General features: G+C 40.8%; 1 protein-coding gene across 1 annotated transcript in view; it reads right to left on the reverse strand.

Moving 5' to 3' along the window:
* Positions 1-953: 953 nt before the first annotated feature.
* The window catches only part of grin2aa (glutamate receptor, ionotropic, N-methyl D-aspartate 2A, a), a 648,709-nt gene continuing 627,551 nt past the window's right edge, over positions 954-22,111 (reverse strand). Inside the window, exons 14-15 of the mRNA XM_034191285.1 lie at positions 6,503-6,741; positions 954-3,815 (exon numbers count right to left, since the gene is read on the reverse strand). Coding sequence (XP_034047176.1) covers positions 1,872-3,815; positions 6,503-6,741 — 2,183 coding nt within the window. The 3' untranslated portion in view covers positions 954-1,871. The remainder of the gene's footprint in view (positions 3,816-6,502; positions 6,742-22,111) is intronic.

The following is a 22,111-nucleotide window of genomic DNA, read 5'->3' on the forward strand; positions in this document are numbered from 1 at the left end:
AACAACTAAATATTATTTTTAAAAATGGTATTCAGTACAGAGGCCATCTTTTAGATCATCTCTTTGTTACACCAAAAGAAGTACTGCATAAGGAATTTCCTTTACTTTTCTTCACCCACAGCTTTCTCTACTTGGTACCTATGCCTAAAAATGTACTTAAATCTTGGCGGAGGTATGCAAATCACATAAATTGTCTTTGGGATTTCTTGTCTTTCCAGTGCAATAGCCCTGAAGGTATTTGTCAGAAAAGCAATGTTTTCTTTGGAATGAAACAACTACGGGGAAAGAAGCTTCATATATATTAATGGCATTTGTGCAAACACTAAAATCTTACACAGCCATCCAGATGGCACATTCCCAAATAAATCTTAAAGTAACTTATATTGGCATCTCCCTTTTGGACTCGCCACAGCAGATCCGACACAGTTCTGCATGTTGATTTGGCACACAAGTTTTACACTGAATGCCCTTCCTGACACAGTTTCTTATTACATGGAGAATGGGTACGACTCTTGATTCTGGGAACCTTCTGTTTTGGAAGCAACTACACAAACCACTTGGCCAACACGGTACCCATACAGTTTAACAGAAAAAATAAATTATATATATATATATATATATATATCAATCATATGTTCCAAAGTAGAAGTCACACCCATCAAAAAAATTTACTTTTGGAGAGGTGAAAATATTACAAAAACTAAACATATAAGTTGCAACAGAAAAGAAGTCACACCCGTTTTCTGCAGGTGGAACTCACTTTAAAACGCAGCATTTCCCTGGAGGCAAGTTTAACAATGGAGAGGAACTCAGTGTAGCACATGTGCACACCACAGCATTTGTTGTTACCTAACATAAGGACTTTTAAATTCCAAATATAAGCAAGATGGACACACAAAAAACATGTATTGTTGTTGCTAACATTCCTCTTCTCCTTTTTGTTCTTATTATTATTCATGAATGTATGACTTTTCGGTGTGTAAATCATATTGGAATATATGTTTCAGGACATCCAAAACTAGCAAAAAACTGCGACTTGCCTGGAAAATATGTCTATCAGTTGTTTCACGTGTCCCTGCTCATCTTCACTTGTTTTTTTTTTTCAATCAGTCTGTAAACATTACTCATTGATAGCACCTACTACAGACTCCAGCAAATTTTGACAAACTACACTGATGCCTAACTGCTCACTGTTGTCTCCCTCCTCTCTCTCTTTCCTTGCCAGGTGTCCCAGTGGCCATATTTGTCAGAGTAACAAGCAGCAGATCGTTGAACTGTCTTACTGTCACACCTCTACCCTCCTGGGACGCCTCTGTGTCTGTAGGCAACATCAAATGTGCCCATCTGGTCTCCGTATCAGCCCGCTTCCCTTCAGCTACTTAAACTTAAGCTTGACAGCGTACGTGGAACGGCAAAAGGGACGGCAGGGTGAAAGAGGGGTCATCACCTCCCGGTCTCCTCATTATTTTCTCCCACATTTCAACAGCCTCTCTACTAAACACTCTAACAATCATACATTACACGTTACTTAGTCTCGGTAATGGACCAATGACATTTCATGCCCTTTTCACCCCAGACACATTAATGAAACTTCTCCTGGCTAAGTTGCTAAATCATGTGGCCAAGTATCAGCCATGTAATAAACTCATGGGTACATGAGAGAGAATGGACAGAAATGGTGATATAATTTGCAAAGAGAGAAGTAATAGAAGTACCTCCATCCTCAAGAGGGCATCAGTTCTTTTGGATTACAGTGTTAAAGAGAAGAAAATTGTAGTGTGGCTTTGTTATCCATTAGTCGATAACATAGTTGATAAATTATAATACAAAGCCAGAGAAGAATAAGGAGGAGAATACACATCATAGATCAACTAAACATCTGACTCCAGACTGGGCATTTTTTTATACACCCGTCTATTACTGAACTGGGCTGAGTTTAGAACGCCACGAGGTGCTGGGTATGGACTAGTCTTATTGGTTGAATAAGGCATCACATGCTCTTTGTTGTACATGTCATTAGCTATCCTCCTATCTCGTGAGCAGTATGAAGTCGTGGAACGGAGATTGTTCACATTAATGGGGGCCGCTTCACATGCTGCTGCTGGCGAGGCCCCTACCAGCTGTTTGTAAATATCAGAGGAGCTCCGCCCATGAACCAGTCTGCTGCTGGAGTCTTCCCTCAGCGAGTGGGTGAGGAAAGGATTTTCAGAGCCATGGGCTGGGTAAAGGGACTTGCTCCTCTTGCTCTCCTCCAGGTTGTGGTTGAAAACCATGGATTTAGACCCAGTGCCAAACAGTCTGCCAGAGTAAGGACGCATGCCGAAGAGGTTGGCATAGTGTGAGTCAGAAACAGAGTTCAGGAAGCGGTCCTTCTCCTTGAGGCTGACACTACGTGCTGGACGGCCCAGATCTATGTCCTTGGGCTTCTCAAGCATGATGTTGTCAAAGGAGTGTTGTCGGCTTAGCCGCAAACGGTTCCTCTTCTGGATGTGAGGTCCATCCGTCTGAGGCCAGTAAAGACCGAGCATTTCATCTGGTTGCTGCTGTTGGTGGTGCATAGTGGGACTGACTAAAGGGTCTGACAGTAGCTGGTCCTCACTAATGTCATACAGGTTCGCTGTGTGGAGGCATGCTTCACATCGGTTATAAGGAGACCTTGTGGCAGAAGCTGAGACAGACCCAGTCGGGGTGTATGGTCCTCCTGGTGGGTAACTAGTGGTCATTTTTGATAGGCAGGAGCGGCAATGAGTCTGTTTGTAGCGGTCAATGGTTTCATGTGGTGACAGGGGAATGTTTTTCTCTTTCAGGTTATAGTGTTTAGAGTAGGTTGGGTCTGGAAGAAGATCTGAGTCTGTGTGATGCAAAGGTGAGGAGTTCAAGTGGATGATTGGCTGCTCACACTTCCTGTAGGTATCACTGTGGTCAGAATAGATTTCAGGGTACTCTAAATCATCTGCAGCTAGGCCACAGCTCTCATGGTAGTGAATGGGGTCTGAATGCAGGCTCAGCTCTCTGTCTGAGTCAATGGTGTATACTTTCTCTCCTCCTCCTCCTCCTCCTCCTCCTCTCCCAGCTTGGTTGGTTCCGCCAGTGACCTGCTTAGTCTTTAAGTAGGACAGCTCCACCTCACTGCAGTCCCTTGGGTATTTTGATGTCACAGATCTTTTTTTTAAGTTGTCCTTGGCCTTCAGGTGCTTGTTGTTTTCTGGGTCCTTGTAGGAGGCTGCTCTGCTGGAACAGTCAGAGATGTCAGAGTGGGCCGTATCCTCAGGGAGGTACCGCTGTGTCTTCATGGATATTCGTGGGTCTGGCATAAGCATGTCAGGCATCGGTGAAGGTCCAGCTGGCATCGAATGGAGCATGTCCACTGACTTCTTCCACAGTGTCCTCGGGGGCTTGGCATTTGCCTGAACTGCATCTGCACTCACTGAAACCTCAACTGTGTTAGGGTTGGCATCATTCAGGGTCAGAGGATGTTGCCCTCCCTGGAATATGTAGTTATTAAGGTGGTCTTTGTGGCGGTTTGCAAGATAAGATTGCAGGTCCCCAGTGTCTCCATACATCACATCTTTAGGTGCATATGTTCGATTGTCAGCATAGACAAAATTGCCCTTTTCTGCCATCATATCCATGATCATTGGCCCAGCTGAGTGTATGAACTCACGTTTTGGTGAATTCATTCCACCCATATTGGACATGTTGGTCATGTGTTTGGCTGACTGAATGAGCTTAAGCATTTTGTCCTGGGGACAGAAATCCAGATCAGTCTTTTTCTTCATGTCAATGTGGACGCCATGGATGCAACTCCATATTCCCTGCAAAGAGACAGATTAATGAAAAGAATGGTGCAGGGAGACAGCAAAGTGTCAATGAACATAAATGTCTGATATGAAAATCTTCATTTTATTGTCATATATATATATATATATATATATATATGTGACAGTAAAATGCACACATTTTATCAAAAACAAATCAGGATTCAGTTGCACAAAAAAAAAGTAACAATCATTATTAACTGAAATGACTGTCTTGTCAACTCAGAGTAATCTGGTTTACTCCCATGGATTGCCCACCCCAACATCTCCTAGGACCTGTCTTTTAGCTGATGCAAAGTTTTGCATTTTTGACCTTGTAGAAGCTGAGAAATAAATCATAATGTATGGGTATGTCATTTTGGTGAAATAGACCTTAGGGCTTAAGAGTCCCCAGTTCACAAGTACATCTTGAAAACACTTTCATTGCATTAATAAATTCAACATAGTTCTTGTTTCAGCTTTTTTGGTTTTGTAGAGCCTAAAAACACAAGATAACAATGCCATTAAAGATATCTTTAATGTTAAGTTACTCTTGAGAATCACTTTGAAATACGAGCTCCGTGCAGAACCTCACTTTATCTTTCAGGTTTTTGTACTCCGCTATTACCTCAAGCCATCACAGTCCAAATGAAAAGCAGCTCAGAACCACTGCAGTGCTTTTCTGGATGCACACCCATGTCTTCTCTTCTAACATCAAGAACGCTGACCTTTCTTTCACACAATGCATTGATAAGGTGTGGGAGCCGTGATTTCACCCAAACACACTGCTGCAATTAAGATCTATTTTTGTCGATAGTTGGAGCTGCCTCGTGATCCCCGCCCCTCCCGTCTCTGTCCTACTTGATGCAGTCCTCTCTTCACCACGTTTCTCTCGGTTCTTTTTCAGCTCTTTCTGTCTCTGTGTGCTTGTGTTTTATCCTTTATGTCTTAAAACAAAGCACGTGTGACTCATCACGCAACAATTAATGATTAGCTCGATAAAGAAAACATGAGAATACAGTTACTGTGGCATTTAAAAAAATGCAAAGAAAATTCTCATCTTAATTTCTGGACTTCAAATTATACATTTTAAGTTAACCCCCCCCACACACACACAGAAAGACCTGAGCTTTATTTGTGTTTAGAACAATCTGTCAGAACTCCATTATCGTTGGGTAAAATGGTGAGTATCTGTATTATAATAACGACTTTGTCGAAGTACGCTGAGCCATTTGCTACTGGACACGCCCTCCCTTGACTGCCATATGTTGTACTGTTTGCACCTCCTTTTTCCAGGACTTGCCCGCGGTTGCTGTCCGCACTCCTAAACAACCCGCAACCCCCCCTTCCCCCAGCACTCTCAACCCCACCTGAACACAGATCTGCCCCTGCTTACTGTTTAAAACCACTTTTAAACCACATCACGGGAGGTTTGAAGCAATTCAAACAGTCATCATCAAATTTGCTTCTTAAATGAACCTTAAGGTCCCTTCACACATAGCACGAATGAGGCCAAATGGCGCATGAAGGAGGGTACAGATGACAGTCGTGCAAATTCTAATTGCACTCAAATGCCTCTTACAGCAGTCTCACAGCAGTCGGCGCATCTGTTTGGCCACAGCACATGTACACCACATTCGCATTGTGTTCGCGTAGGAAACCCAATCGAACAACAGTCAAGATTCAGTCGTACCCCATTCCATTGAAGTTGTAACATACATACTGCAAGTCTAATTTGTCCATTTAGACTGTGGTTGAGGAGCCATATGAAATGTTTGGCCATGTCGATTCCTGGCCGAATATCCCGATCGAGCCAGCCTTTACACTACAGGCCAAATGAGGGCAGATGACAACAAATGGTGGATGAATGCCCATTCGCCCCACACATGGCCAAACTCGACATGCAATCCAAAGACCTCCAACAGCAGTTTGCAGTGCACTTACATAATAATTATTGTATTTTATGCTCCTTATCACAGAAATTAAATATTAACAGACAAAAAGAAATCCATTTGTTTCCTCAGTTCCAACACGGACACCATCATCACCATCACCATCAAGTCCTCAAGCATCAATTTAACATCATTTCCAGGAACATGGTTATCTGACATTTCAACTGCATTATTCTTATAATGTTCTACAGTCTCTCATTATTTTGTCCTTATACGTTTTCTCCGATTTACAAACATTTGTGCAATATTTAACTGCTTCCGCGCTGCTGTAAGAGCACACGTCAGTGTGGATGTGGTATCACACCTGTCGCCTGTGGTTGTATTGTGTTCGTGTGCATGCACACAATCGTGCACAAATCCGTCGCCGTGGGATCCACCCACATTCTCTGTGGTCATACACCATCCATACATGGCTGCCCGAACATCTGTCCCTCCCGACCACGTCATGAGGTTTGCCCTTTTCCCCCATTTGGCCTGATTAGGCCTCATTCATGTTATGTGTAAAGGCACCTTTAAATTATTGCAATTTACAAGTTCCACTTGGAACTTCTGTCCTGATAAATGACTTAATCAATGACCAAAAAAGGTGGTAATTTTTCTGTTGATCAAATCATAGATTGTCCACTGAACTCTAGACTTATTAATGCATCAGCAGCTTATTACATTTAGATCTTCATGTACTTGCTTCAAAAGTCAAGAGTTGCAATCAGTCGAATAAAAAATACAAAAGAATCAATCTTGTAATGGTCTTACCCGGCTGATGGAGAACAGAAGACCGGGCTTGCCGGAGCAGACTCCAGTGAAGCAGTATCTCAGCCTCCAGTAGAAGAGGTGTTCAGACACAAAGGTGATGAGTGAGAGGCCCATCGCAGTGGCCAGCATATAAAAGACACCGGCCATATTGTCCACATCCAGCTGGCTGGACATCACCTCGTTCTTCTCATTGTGGCAAATTCCTGTCAGCCACTGGGCTTCCAGTTCCTCCATTTCACCTGAAAGGAAAAATAATTCACACACAGATGAGTATGAACTCTAAAAGTGTGGGCTGTAGCCCCCTGGTGGGCCCCCTAGTGTGCCATGAAGATACTGTAGGTGGGCCACAAGAACATGCTTACTCCAGTTAAGGATCATAGGAGTTTGGGGGAGGAGGGTTGTAACCTATCCCAGCAGTCATAGGGCATGAGGCAGGGTACACCCTGGATAGGGCGTCAGTTTGTTGAAGGGCCAGATATAGACAAACAAACACATTCACACCTGCATGCACACCTGTGGAAAATTCAGCCCAGTCTCACGTTTTTTTTTTTCATGCTCCTGTGACGAAATGAGTCAAATTTTCGTGACAGGGTTTGTTTTAACTCATTATTACTAACCCTACTCCTTCCCCCCACCCTAACCATAACCACCCCGAACCCCCGCTTCACTTTTAATTTCATGCAGCCATCACGGAATGAATGAGAATGAATTTGTGCTGCCGTGATGAAAATGAGGCGCTTTTCGTCACACTATCACAAACCAATAGATTAACGTATATTTCATGCTCCCAACCCAGTCTCATGACTTGCCGTGAGACTGGGTAGGGAAAATTAGAAGTTTCCAGTTCATCTAACCTGCATGTCTGCGGGAGGAAGCCGAAGCTTCCCATGTAAACACGGGGCGAACATATAAACTCCACACAGAAAGGCCCCAGGTGAGAATCAATTGACCTTCTTGCTGTGAGGCAACAGTGCTAACCACTATTCCAATGTGTTGCCAACCACGAGGTCATTAAAAATAAATTTAAAAAACAAACATATTTAATTTCCAATAGTATACACAGTAAAATCACCAGTGTAAAATTAACAGTGACAGTGTTAAATGAACGCCACCAGTGTACATATGGTCCTACTCTGACCAGAGTGGGACCATATGTACACTGTCAGTGTTAATGTACATATGTACATACAGAATGTTAATGTACATATGGTCACGAGTGTTAATTTAGCACTGGTGATTTTACTGTGTAGTGTAACAGTTTAAATTAACAAATATTCACAAATAAATGTAAAATACAAACAAACAAAAAAAAACCCATTGGATTTCATTTTTTTTTCTTCTTTTGTAATTTATCTGACCTACTTGAACACACACGCAAATGCACGATGGCTCAGTGGTTAGAACTTTTGCCTTACACCAGGAAGGTCTGGGGTTTGATTTCACCCACACCCAGTCCTTTTCTTTGTGGAGTTTGCATGTTCTCCATGTGTCTGCATGGGTTTCATCAAAGCACTCCACTTTCCTCCCACAATCAAAAACATTTTGAGTAGGATCTGCTTGTTAATCTGCCACTGACCAACACAGCATATTTACATCTGGAGCTGGTTCCTGGACTGCCCACTGCTCCAAGTGGTTGGATTATGTCTAACTGTAATTATGATGGGTTGACAAGGACATGTTTCATATAATGAAAATAAATGTCCTTATGTAGTCAGGAACTGAAGCAAATCTTTGTCATGTGTGGAGCAGGGAACAAGACCACCTACACCCATAAGACCAAGACCTTAACCCTCTGGGGCTGACACCGTCGTATACGATGGCTAAGACCAAGCTTTACTAAATTATAAATAACTTTTTGAATGATATGAGATACTTACTATTTTTTTTTTTGCTGAAAAGTTAACTCCATTGACTTTCAAGCCACCCATCGGCCATCTTTGTACTCCTCATAGAAGATGTGTGATGACATGCACAATGTGAGTGTCCAATCGGAAATGGTTCACCATCACATGGTTTTCCAAAATCCAATTGTAGGGCAGATTTACCTCACGTGATAAACCAAAGATCTTTTTCAGGAGTGATATGTTACTAGTTGGCCCGTTTGAATAGTCCCTGGGTGCTCCAATGAGTACATACTATTAGTACATACTCAGTGCGCCCTGTGCCATTACGCACAGCGATCAGTGAAAGCAGGAGCACACGGAGAGCCTCTGATGACAATCTCACATGCTCAAATAAAGAGTGTGTAACTATCAGAATTGCTCCACTAGTTTGCATGTGAATGTTACTGGATAACTCTGTTGCTTTCTCTGCGTAAAGCACTGTTTACCATATCAATGGACAACAAAACATATAGACCATTTTATTGTTCAAAATGTGCATTTGTGTTTATTGTTTGAACCTTTCTGTTGTACAGTCTTTCACACAAGACCTCAAATTACCTGTATAAAGTGTCAAAACAGTTGTTTATTATAGTTTGCTGTGTGTTTTGAATAAATGTGTGTGGAAAATTATTTTTCACTTTATTTTTTCCTTGCCTATTTGTGATTGTAAACCTTAATTACACTTATAAAACACAACAAAAACATATATACGAGGTCTCTTAGATAATAAACCGACCCTTTTATTTTTTTTTTTAACTATATGGATTTGAATGACATGCGATTACACCAATCATGCTTGAACCCTCGTGCGCATGCGTGAGTTTTTTCACGCATGTCGGTGACGTCATTTCCCTGTGGGCAGGCCTTGAGTGAGATGTGGTCCCGCCCTCTCGGCTGAATTCCTTTGTTTCACACGCTGCTCGAGACGGCGCGCGTTGCTTTATCAAAATTTTTTCTGGACCTGTGAGGAATATCCGAGTGGACACTATTCGAGAAATTAAGCTGGTTTTCTGTGAAAAGTTTAATGGCTGATGAGAGATTATGGGGTGTTTCTGTCGGTGTAAGGACTTCCCACGGAGTGGGACGTCCTGCAGCGCTTCCAGGCGCTGTCATCGGCCTGTTTCGAGCTGAAAACATCCTAATTTAAGGCTTAATTCACCCAGGACATCGTGAGAGAACAGAGAAGATTCAGAAGAGGCCGGCATGAGGAATTTATGCGGACATTCCACTGTTTAAGGACATTTTTTAAATGAAAGACGTACGCGCAAATTCGCCGAGTCGTTTCCGTGACGACTCGGCAAATCTGTGTGCGTCGCGACAGGAAAAACACCTCCGTGTTGAAAACCATTTGTAGAATTCAGGCGGCTTTTAATGGCTTTCAACAAGTGAGTAACTGAGAAATTGTTTAACAGCTTGGGCATGTTCCAACTTGCCCGTTAAGATTTCCAACAGAGGTGTTTTTCCTGCCGCGACCCCCCGCGGTCAGGTCCAGCCCGACATGCGACTCTGCCCGCACGTTCTTTCATTACAAAATGACCGTTAACAATGGAATGTCCGAATAAACTCCTCATGCCGACTTCTTCTGAAAGTTCTCTGTTCTCTGACGACTTACTGCGTCAACAGAGCCTGAAATGTGGAAGTTTTCAACTTGAAACGGCGAGACGCTGCCGCCTCGAAGCGCAGATCGCCGTCAGGCGCCGTGGACCGTCCTTAAAGCGACACTACCAGACCAAAATCTCTCATCAGCCGTTAAAATTTTTACCGAAAACCAGCTGAATTTATTGAATGGTGTCCACTCAGTTGTGCCTTACAGTTTTGAAAAAAATTTTAGCAAACAAAGCAACAGTCTCTGAGCCATTCCTAAACAATGAAAAAAATCGACGAGCGGGTGGACGACTCCTCACTCAAAGACTGCCCACAGGCGAATGACGTAACCGACAGGCGTGAAAAAACTCTCGCATGCCCACGAGGGTTCAAGCATGTCTGATGTAATCACACGTGATTCAAATCCATATGGTTTTTGAAAAAAATAATAAGGTCGGATACTTTTCTAATAGACCTCGTATTCTGAAAGCACAGGTTGTCCTGAAAAAAAAAGACATAAAACGTGATTGTGGGATGCAGGGAGAGCTATTAACAGCAATAATAAAACATTTATGCCAGGCGAGTGAACTGTCCAAAAAAATGCCCTTGGACCCCAGAGGGTTAATATAAGCACTATAAGCACATAAGCAAGATGGACAAGTAAACATGCACTAGACAACATACTGGATGTTGACATGTTTGGGAAAAAAAATCTTAAGATGGACACGGATTGTTGACCCACAGAAGTATGGAGAAGTGAACAGTGGATTTATGCAGGAAGTCCTCACATTGGCATGTGTAATGTGAACTCTGTTAAATTCCAAAAATAAGCAGGATGTACAATGTGTAATAGTCCACTTATTGGATGTTACCCAACACAGTCTGAACAACAATCGTCTGATGGACATGGATTGCTGACCCACAGTGTTCAAAACACTTCAATAAAAATGCGAGTGCATTTGATTTTTTTACCTTTTTATCTTAATTTGAGATCTTTGTGTACTGTTGTGAGATACTTTTATTGTTTGCATTTATTATTTTCTTATTGTACTTTATTTTGTTTGGTGCTTTCATTCCTGGGGAAGCCTAATTTTTTCATTATGTAAATAACATCGGAGTATAAGTCATAGAACCTCCCAAATTAGAAAAAAAAATATGTATAGATTAAATTTTTAACTGAAGGTGTAGGTGGACCCCACGCGATTATTAGATTCAGGCAGAGAGACATTTTAACAAGCTTGACAAAGATAAGCAGCAGTCATATTTGTGACTTAATATAGTAAATAGATAGAATTTTTATGTTTATGTTTCTTTGTTTTTCAGTATTATTACATTACTGAGTTTCTGTCTAAATCTAAGGAAACTATGAAAAATGACAAATAGTAAAGCAGTTAATAATTTATTTGTTCACTGTTTTGCTGTTACGGTTACTTTTGACTCAACTTAAAGATGTTTCTAGATGTATGACAGAAAGGGTCCTAATGGCGTTATATGGTCTAAATAAGTCAGTGACTTATCCAATTTTTTTCATGCAGTTAAAATTAAAGACATGAACACATGATTAACACACACACACACACACATTTCTTTCATGGTGTCTGATGGGGTTAGGTAAACTTTCTTGCGGATAAATAAAAGAAACACAGAATGCAACAAAGATGTTATCTTTCCTCTTTCTTCCCGCCGCGCTCCTCTCCTCTCCCGCCCTGACTCTCCATGACATTTGGCGTGTGGCTAATCCAATCGGTGTCATTCAAGGCTGGATAGCTAAAGCTGCTGGTGGGGAAACACAAATATCACGGTGGTGTTCCGTGAGATGTCTTGAGGCGGTAAAAAAGCCAAGAAATTGTGAACCATTAAAAGCCATCTAATGAGCATTTGTATTCTGGTGGATTCACAGATGCATTTTAGAGACAGAGATATTTTACATTTTCGGACATTCACCAGTGGTGGGCACACTTCCGATAATCCGATAACATAATTACCAAAGAAAATGTTTTCTTTATCGGATTATCTTTTTAGATAACTTTAAAAACCATTATCGGACCAATTATCTTCCGATTATTCTTTGTCCAGACAAACTTCTAAACTGATAAACAAAGCTGAACAGCAACAAGCATTTTTAAATTTAGTTTAGCACTCACCTGTTAAAAATTTTGTAACAGACACACAGCTATAAGCTTTGCTAACAGAAGAAAACTGCTTGTACAAAAAGCATCTTTATCCTCTGCAAACAAAAGAAAAACAGCCCCCAAAAAAAAAAAAAAAACAATTCTTTTAACACCATACCAATAGGTTGCCGATATCACCTAAGTCATCCAGAGGCATACGTTTTTAACTTATGGTTCAAATTTTAACCAAGCAAATTTTGGACAAGTTATTTAAAATTACTGTCATGTCTGAAGTTTTATTAAGTGAAAATATCAGATATATGTTTTAGTTTTAAAGTAATGTGCTAATTTTTAAGATTTTGTGAGCACATCCTGTGACCCGCAATGCATTTTTGGTAGGATGATGTAATCTCAGTACCTCACAACAGGACAAATGCATTTCAGACACTCTGTTCAGGCTCCACGGACAACAGCATTAAGCTCTAGTGCCTAAAACTCTCTTGAATATATTCTCTGCATTTATAGATGTTGGGTTTATTTGCGTTTGTTAAATTCCACGCATTTTAAATGTAGCAGACAGGGATTACTGTATCTGGAATTTTGTTTTCAAGGCCTCTACTGCCATCTACTGGTCAGTAGTGTTCACTAAGCATGTGGGAACCAGTAGATGGCAGTGTTCTATTTATTTTGACCCCGGTTATGTCAGATGATTGTCAAATCAACTTTTTGGCTTTGCAAATGGCTTTTTTTGTGTGCAATGAATGTATACATTATACAAGTTTCACTTTTTTAATGGAATTACAACCTTATTTTTTTTCAAATTCTCCCATTTTTTGCATCTAGCCTTATTTCCTTTAGAAATTTCCTTGACAAATAATATCAGTCTATTAGGATGTCAGGTGATGTGTTACACATATACGTGTGTGTATATATTTTCCAACTTATTCCCATTGATGAAACTTTTCATTTTCTGCCTGAAATCTTATTAGATGAGTGTATTCAGGGCTCCGTTTGTTTACAAAATACACACACGTTACAGACCTTGACATCCAACAGCAGGGATTGATATTATCCAAAGATTTATGAACATACAAATTAACGTGCTTACACTTTATCACGATTTTCTCCGTTGTGAGATATAAAAGTGTCTTATCGTATCGTTCGTGTTTATGTGCATTATAACGCAGTGCACGAGCGACGTTACGATATTCTTCAGAACGACAACATACGCAACATGCATCCAGCAGCAGACACGCTGCTGTCATAGACAACTGCCTGTAAAGTTTTTTGGCAAGTTATAACTTTCTAAACAGTGTAATTTGTAATGAAAGCCGCTTCATTTGTGCGGCTCTTTCGGCGCCATGTTTGTTTTTTCAGAGACAGCAGTAAGCTCCTCCTACCCCTCCAAACGGGGGGATTTGTAGCCCTTCGTCTTCCCCTCCGCCTCGCTCCAAAAAGAGGCAGTTTTACCCAGAATCCTTTGCGATCTGTCTGTTTGTTACAAAACCTCAGAATTAGTGCATTATTCAACATTAAAAGATATATGTTATATTTTAACTTTGTACAAATGACATAATTGACATTAATGGAGTTATTCTATCGGTATTAATGTTATTTATAATCAAAACCATAAGTCAGCATGACTTTATTTTTCAAGACCTGCGCCTGACCGGAGTGTTGTAATCAATAGTTGGTTTTATGACTGCTCTCAGAGTGTCTCTGTGTTGGGAGCTCTGTAGTAAACAAGAGCTTCCAGCAGGAGCAGAATGTTACAAGGAAAGTGTGGTCTCATTGTTGTGGTCTGTTTTTGTTATTATGAGCTATTAAATTTGTTCTACTACTAGTTGTAGATGTATCAGAAGTAATATTGGAATTTATCTGTTATGGTTATCTTCAACTTCTGATATATATTTGGGTGGTTTATTGTTTTATCTTTATCAAAGATAACTTTTCAGTTTTCTGATTATCTGTTATCAAAGTTAATTTTTTGGTTATCTGTGCCCACCACTGACATTCACAGTATGCTTGGACTTAAAAGAAGAAATGAAAGGAGACAAATGGCACTTGGAGATTTCACCCAGTCATTTTTAAAAACCATTCAGAAGAAAAAAAAATGTGGAGTTGTTTATGTTGCACTTCTTGCTCTGACTCCAGGGAGAATTCAAATTTTGTTCCCATTTCAATGGCAAGAAAGCTCCTGCACCAGTCTGCCACCCAATCATTTGGAAAACATGAACACAAATCTGTACAAGTTTCAGAATTTCTGGAATTTAAATGTTTTGGATTCATCCACGATGACAAAAATGCTGCAGGATATAAGATCAGAGCAGTAAAATATTGTTTGGAAATTAAAATTCAATTCAATTTCATTTATTTGTGCAGCACCAATTCACAACAGTGCTGCTTCAAGGTGCTTCATATGTGTAAGGTGGAACCTTAGCCCCCGAGCAAGCACACAGGTGAGAGTGGTAAGGAAAAACTCCCTCTGGTGATAATGAGGAAGAAACCTCAAGCAGACCAGACTCAGAGGGGTGACCAACTGCTTAGGCCATTCTAATAGTTAGAAGGTTTTAATTTTTTTTACAAGAATTTCTTAACAAACAAAAAAAATGGAAAACAGAAACAGAAAAACAGAACAGCAACAAAAAACAGTCCATAATTGAAAAAAAACAAAACAAAACAAAAAACGCTGGCATTCTTTTCCTGTATGCCAGCGGTAATGCAATAATCACTCCTTTGTGATTACATGCAAAATAACTCTGAAATAGGTAAGCAGATTTTCACCATCCTTCATCAGAACATTCCAGATAAAACGCATAGTCCCCTGTAATTTCATACATGTATGTGTTGAAATCTAGTTGTCATAAAGTCTATCAACCTAGCTACATGTCCAGCAGATATCCAGCAAAACCTTGATGTGAAATGTCCAGATTTCACTTCACTATCTGTCTTAATGGTTTGTATTTTAATTATTATTATAATTATTATTTTATTTTCCAGTCATAATTCAAGACCTACTTCAATCTTTCGGCTCCATAAAGCTAACACTAGAATTTGTAGTGCAGCAGTGCCTTTTCACCCTCAAATGTGCTGGGATCCTCATGGCATCTTGTCAATGACCGTGGGTCAAAATCCTACCGTTTTCAAAAGATTGTGATAAAAGGTTTTTAATTGTTTTTTTTTTTTGTTTTTTTTTTTTTTTGCTACAAAGCAATAAAATGACAGGAAAGTAGACAATAAATGTTATGGAAAATTAATCAAAAGGGATTATACCTTTTAAGTTTTGGATAGACAACGTTAAGATGAATCTCAAACAGCAAATCATTTTGATCAAATAGTATGAGAGACATGATCAGAGCAAAAAGATGTCATGTCCAAAAATACGTTTCCCAGGATACCTTCATTACCAGTAGGTCAGCTAATCAGTTCTCATTATGTGGTATGAGTGACAGCATGATGACATCATTAATCCAAATAACACATTTGTGGGCATGAAGGTCATTGCGTTCCATTGTGTGTGTCCTCCAAAATTAATTTATATCCATTGTGCAGCCTTCAGTCCATCAACAGCTCCCGCTACAGCATTCTGCTAATAGCAAAACCAGTCTCAGAGGTTGAGTTTGGGACTCTTGAGCAGTAATCACTACAGCTGAATTAATGATCACCATAATGCTGTACTACCTGTGGATGTAGAATATCTATATCATAATTCCCAAAGTGCCAAATCTGAATGTGTGTTATGTTATTCTCACTCACGAAAAACAATCAGTTAGATTGTCATTTCTTCAACAGCATGTAAAAGTTCTTGAAGAAGAGCTGTAAATTTTATAAAGTAAAATTGTGACTTTAATTATATTTTTGAAAGCACGTTATGAATCCTGTTGCTCACAATGGAGGCACTATGCTTATACTAATGTTAGCCTGTTAGTATCACATTATGCAACGCTGGTGAGTTTTCATAATAAATTTCTTCCATTTGCACTACATTATGTGACTCTAGTTTTCATGTTAGGCAGTTAGCTTTGTGTTATGTGACAATAGTGAATTTAAATGTAAAAGATACCCCATTAATATTGCAATATGTGACACTTGTGAGTTTTCAAGGCATGTGAAAAATGAAATCCATCCTGAATCACTGCTTTAAGGTCCACAGCCACCAAAAGTAGCTAGTGCTAAGCCAATTATACAAAGTCTGTCTGTAACTTCACTAAAATAAGGAAATAGTACTGCAACAGAATAACAGCACTTACCCATTATGAACTACAACTGGAATAATAATATACAATTTAGAAGGACTTTGGAACAAAATAATAATAACAATAAAACAATAATAATAATAATATATGGCGCGATCAAGGCAGCCTTCACACCAGCGGCCAAATGTCGTAGAATGCCAGATGAATGAGCATTTGACCCATTCTCAGCCGGAGTCGGCCGGAGTCCAGGGGCCACCCATGAACATCCAACACCATTCGCGGGGAATTTTAGGAAAGTTGGGGCCATTCGCGCAGCCAGCACAAAAACAGAGAGCAGATGACTACTTTCGAGCTGGCTGTGCGAAAGGCCCCACATTTTCAAAGTGCCCCACAAGTGTGTTACAGAGTAACACACATGGCATGGAAGTGTGCCATCTCCCCCTCCCTGCAACACAAATGGCATGATTGTGTGCGTGTGCCACACCACCACCACAAATGGCATGCGAGTGAGCGGTGTGTCCTCCCCCCAACATAAATAGCATGCGAGTATGCATGCGCACCCCCAACACAAATGGCATGTAAGTGTGTAGGGTGGTCCCTCCCCCACAACACAGATGCCTTGTGAGTGTGTTTTTCCCACACCCACACACACACCACGAGCCTATAGTTGAGGTGTGGTTGAGGTTGTGGACAATGGCTGCAGTGCAGTGTGATCGCAGTGTGATCATGGTCAGCAAAGCTTGCGCAGCTGCATGGCTGTCATGTCCATCATGGCATAGCTGTGGAACACCATGGCATTCTGCAAACCTACACCACTACAACAGAGATCCAAATAAGAATCCAGCCCGGCTGCATGTCACAGCACCAGCACACCAGCTGACTGGACAGGCACATCACGTGACATGTGATCGCAACCTCCACTGTCCTTCCTTCATGTCACAGCCTGACTGACACCCTCACAGAAAAATCAGCATGGCCAGCTCAATTGCCCCACAGGCTGGAGCCGTGAGCCCATCTATGTGAGCGTGTTGCTACAATGGAAGGTGGGCGTGCCGGGTGTTGATCATGTATTGACTGACATGGTCACACACGCACGCACACACTACAGTTATGCATTTGTCAGAGGACCATGGCTGACATGTAATCATGTCATGCATTGGATGACATTCGAAATCACATGGGATGGGGGCTGACCACCGGCCACGGCCAGTGCTGTAGTCCTGCAGTGTGCGCTGCTCCATATCGCAGCCACGACGGTGGGGCAATGCAAAACTGGGGAACACATACTGTCACATGTGCGCCAATAACCCATGTGCAAGGCACGGTGCTGCATGCATGTCTGCAAACAATGATGACATAGGGAAAAATAAAAACAAACTGGATCGCCCCAAACACATCTCAGCGCACACAGCAAAAAGCATGTAGTCAAAGCTGCACCTGACCAATGTGTCATCACTACACACAGCTGGGGAACACATATTGTGCCATGCATAATATCACCTAACGAGATGCCACCACAAGGCGCATGCATCAGCTGACTGTCCTCACACTGTAATAAATAAAACCACATATCACCATTGCAATGCCATCACCAGCACTTCAGTGTGCGCTGGACAGAGGTACATGCAGACCCGGCTGATGTGTTCATGGTATGAGCGCATCAGGTCATTCATGTAAAAAATAAAAGGAAGAATAAGTCATCCATGTCAGTTCAGTACTTCCATGTTTATATCCAGGAGGAGGATAATTCTTGTATTGGTCGCTCTTTAGAACAGGAATTAAATATTAATTATTATTAATATTATTGTTTTGTGTGTGTGTGTCTGTGTGGTTGTGTTTGTGTTTTTTTACAGTGAAAACAGAATCATGACTAGTAACATGATTGTCTTACATTTAAACAGTAAACTCATTGTTCTTATGATGTTCTGATTTTGTTGAATCACAGGGCACCATCCATCAGGTGCTCGAGGGTTTATGGGAGTTCACCCAACCAGTCCACATGTGTTTTGTGGATTTGGAGAAGGCGTTCGACCATGTCCCTTGAGGCGCCTTGTGGGGGGTGCTCCGGGAGTACGGGGTCCGGGGTCCTTTGTTAAGGGCTATCCGGTCCCTGTATGACCACAGCAGGAGCTTGGTTCGCATTGCCGGTAGTAAGTCAAGCCTGTTTCCAGTGCACAGTGGCCTCCGCCAGGGCTGCCCTTTGTCACCGGTTCTGTTCATTACCTTTATGGACAGAATTTCTAGGCGCAGTCAGGGTATAGAGGGGGTCCGGTTTGGGAACCACAGAATCTCATCTCTGCTGCTTGTGGACAATGTGGTTCTGTTGGCTTCATCACATCAGGACCATCAGCGTGCAGCGGAGTGGTTTGCAGCCAAGTGTGAAGCGTCCGGGATGAAAATCAGCACCTCCAAATCCGAGGCCATGGTTCTTGACCGGGAAAAGGTGCTTGCCCACTTCAGGTCGGCGGAGTGTCCTTGCCTCAAGTGGAGGAGTTTGAGTGTCTCGGGGTTTTGTTTGCAAGAGAGGGACGGATGGAGCATGGGATCGACAGACGGATTGGTGCAGCATCTGTACTTGAGTTGCTGCCCCCACGACCCGACCTTGCAGAAGAAAATGGATGGATGGGATGGATGGGGCACAGTGAATCAGTAGCTATATCTGCAAAACTACATATATTTGCAGCAGTTATGCCATATTTTTATGCATAAAGACATCCCCCTTATAAATTTGTTTTGTTTTTGGATACATTAAGGGTAAAACTAAGTGACAAGTGAAGTCAGTTTTTTTCCTATCAAAAATAAATTTTGTGGATTTCAGTGTGTATGTATTTATTCCTCACAACACAGGAAAGGTGGCCCAAAAAATTGTTATTAGTTAGAAGAATACCCCGTCCAACTGATGAGCATGTGTTATGTCTTCTCCAGACTATCAGCTATTTGATAACATGACTTGTGTGTTACATGCACCTGGGGCACAGTGAATTGGGCACAGTGAATCAGTCTACAAAGTGATTTACTAAGCCCCAGTATCAAGTGGATGACAAATATTACTTGTTGAAGCTTATACATTTATGTTTCCATGATTTTTTTCTATAATTTGTGTATATAAACAACTGTTTTCACATTTGAACAGAAATTATGACAGTTGTATAGATAATAGTTTCCAAAGGACTTATATCACGATATAAGACACTCACACATTACACAGTTGGTTTGCTTATAGTTTGTATATGCATTACCATATATTCATGTGTTTTTTCATTATATTCTAAGTTGATTCACTGTCCCCTGGACACTGATTCAATCAAAAATGTTAAAATCAATTTTAAACACCTGTAAATTACACTTGGGGAGAAATAAATAACACAGCCTTATAAACAATAACTTGCTGTATTAAATCCACAATAAAATGACCTAAACCTATGCATAATGTGTTTATGCTGCCACAAAACAACATTTCTGATCTGCTGCACCCTGGTTTCCCCTACGTCCTCGCTCGTGTGCATGTATGCATGCACAAAACTGTTGCCGCGGGATTGTTCACGCCTGTCCAACCGCGTGTCCCTTCCAACAGCGGATGGAACTTTTCACCTGTTCCCCAATTCGTTTTTTTTTTTTTTCGCTCTTGTTCAGTCGGTTTCTGCATCAAACTTTGCGTTATGTGTGAAGTGGCCCTAAGGAAGGGAATTCTACATTTCAGCAAGGATACTGCTAACCTAAATCTTGCTACAATGTCCACTATGGGTTGCACTCACTTCAATATAAATGGTTTTGTGTGGGGAAATGGAATTCTAATAAAGCGAGCGAGCGAGAGAGAGAGAGAGAGAGAGAGAGAGAGAGAGAGAGAGAGAGAGAGAGAGAGAGAGAGAGAGAGAGAGAGAGAGAGAGAGAGAGAGAGAGAGAGATTGTTTCCTTCTGACCAAGTAGCATCTGCCCTGACACCAAGTCGTGCTCATCTATCAAGGCTCCGCCCCTCTCTCTCACCCTATGTATCTGGTGCACTTTTCCTCATCTTGTTCTCTCTCATTGGGCAACCTACTTCATCCTCTCCATCACCTCCATGCAGTCTTCACAAACTGCCTCTCTCATCATTTTTGCTCTCTCCATCTGTTTCCTCTTTCTGCCTGTCACAGACTCTTTCTGGTCCTTTCATCCCTCGCTTTCTAGCTCACCTCAGACATGTACATCATACAGTGGTGGGCACAGCTAACCAAAAAATTAGCTTCAATAACAGATAATCAGCTAACTGAAAATTTATCTTTTATAAAGCTAAACCCATACACCACCCAAAAACTTATCGGAAGCTACAGATAAGTAACTCTCAGTATTGTCTCCGGTACACTTGCAACTACTAACAACTTTACTAACAACTGACTTTTAGTTTTAACACCACAATCGTTTCTGGTAGTATCAAAGGCGACTACAGACCCAAACAATGAGTCAGCACTTCTGTCTTTGTGTACCCTGCCTGAAGCTCCTGCTTATTACATAGCTTCCAGCAGCGAAGCAACTGAGAGGAGCAGCGAAACTTAACTCTTTATTCAACAACAGCGTTGCCGTGAGGCGGAGGTCTTGCAAAATAAAGCAGTGCTGACTTATGGTTTGGTTTATAAATAACATTAATACTGATAGAATAACTCCATTAATGTCAATTATGTCATTTGTACAAAGTTAAAATATAAAATATATCTTTTAATGTTGAATAATGCACTAAGTCTGAAGTTTTGTAACAAACACAGATAGATGGCAAAGGATTATGGGTAAAATGTGCCTCCGCTAACACTGACTGGTTGACTCATTCATTCTATGTAAACCAACACGTTAATGTGAGGTGTGTCTTGTGTTGGTGTTTACAGATAAATGTGCTTTTGTAAAATATGACATTTTTTTATTTGTAAAAAAAAAGGCATTTTCAAAAAAAAAAAGAAAAGTTGTAATTAGATAACCGTCTGATATAACTGGTGTCAAAATAAATAGAACACTGCCATCCACTGGATGCTCAGTACTAGGGCAAATACTACCATGAACACCACTGGCCAGTAGATGGCAGTAGAGACAATGAAAACTTGCCAAAACAAAATTCCAGATAATCTGTGTCTGCTATGTTTAAGATGTGTGAAATTTAATAAACGCAAACTGAATTTCAAACATGTTATATATTACTCTGGGACAAAGACGACAGACAGAGTTTGACATAAGCAGGACTCTAATAGCAAACAGGAATCGATTACAATGATTCCCATTGAAAATAATGGAGAAGCAACCTGAACTACTTCTGGCATTTTTACATAAAACAAACACAATAACAACATCTATAAACCCAAATAATATATTCACGAGAGTTTTAGGCACAATATACAAAGAGTTTAATGCTGTTGTCCATGTGGAGCCTGATCAGAGCATCTCAAATGCATTTCTTCTGTCGTGAATGTACTAAGGTACCCATAATGCACCTGGGCACAGCATGTCCAAACTAAAACCTTCAAAATTAGTGCATTACTTTAAAACTAAAACATATATCTGATATTTTCACTTTATAAAACGTCACACGTGACGGTAATTTAAATAACTTGTCCGAAATTAGTTCGGTTAAAATTTTACCCATAAGTTAAAACTGTATGCCTCTGGATGACTTGGGCAATATTGCCAACATATCAGTATGGGATCAAAAGAAATGAGCTTTTTTTTTTTTTTTCTTTTCTGTGGCCAGTTCTCCTTTGCCTGCAGAGGATAGAGTGTTTTTTTTAGGACCAGTTGTCCTCTGTTTATGGAGAACAGAACTACACATCTTCTATAAAACATTTAATAGGTAGGTACTTAACTGATTTTAGATTT

Source organism: Thalassophryne amazonica, chromosome 16 (assembly GCF_902500255.1).
Source record: "Thalassophryne amazonica chromosome 16, fThaAma1.1, whole genome shotgun sequence".
NCBI classification, from domain to species: domain Eukaryota; kingdom Metazoa; phylum Chordata; class Actinopteri; order Batrachoidiformes; family Batrachoididae; genus Thalassophryne; species Thalassophryne amazonica.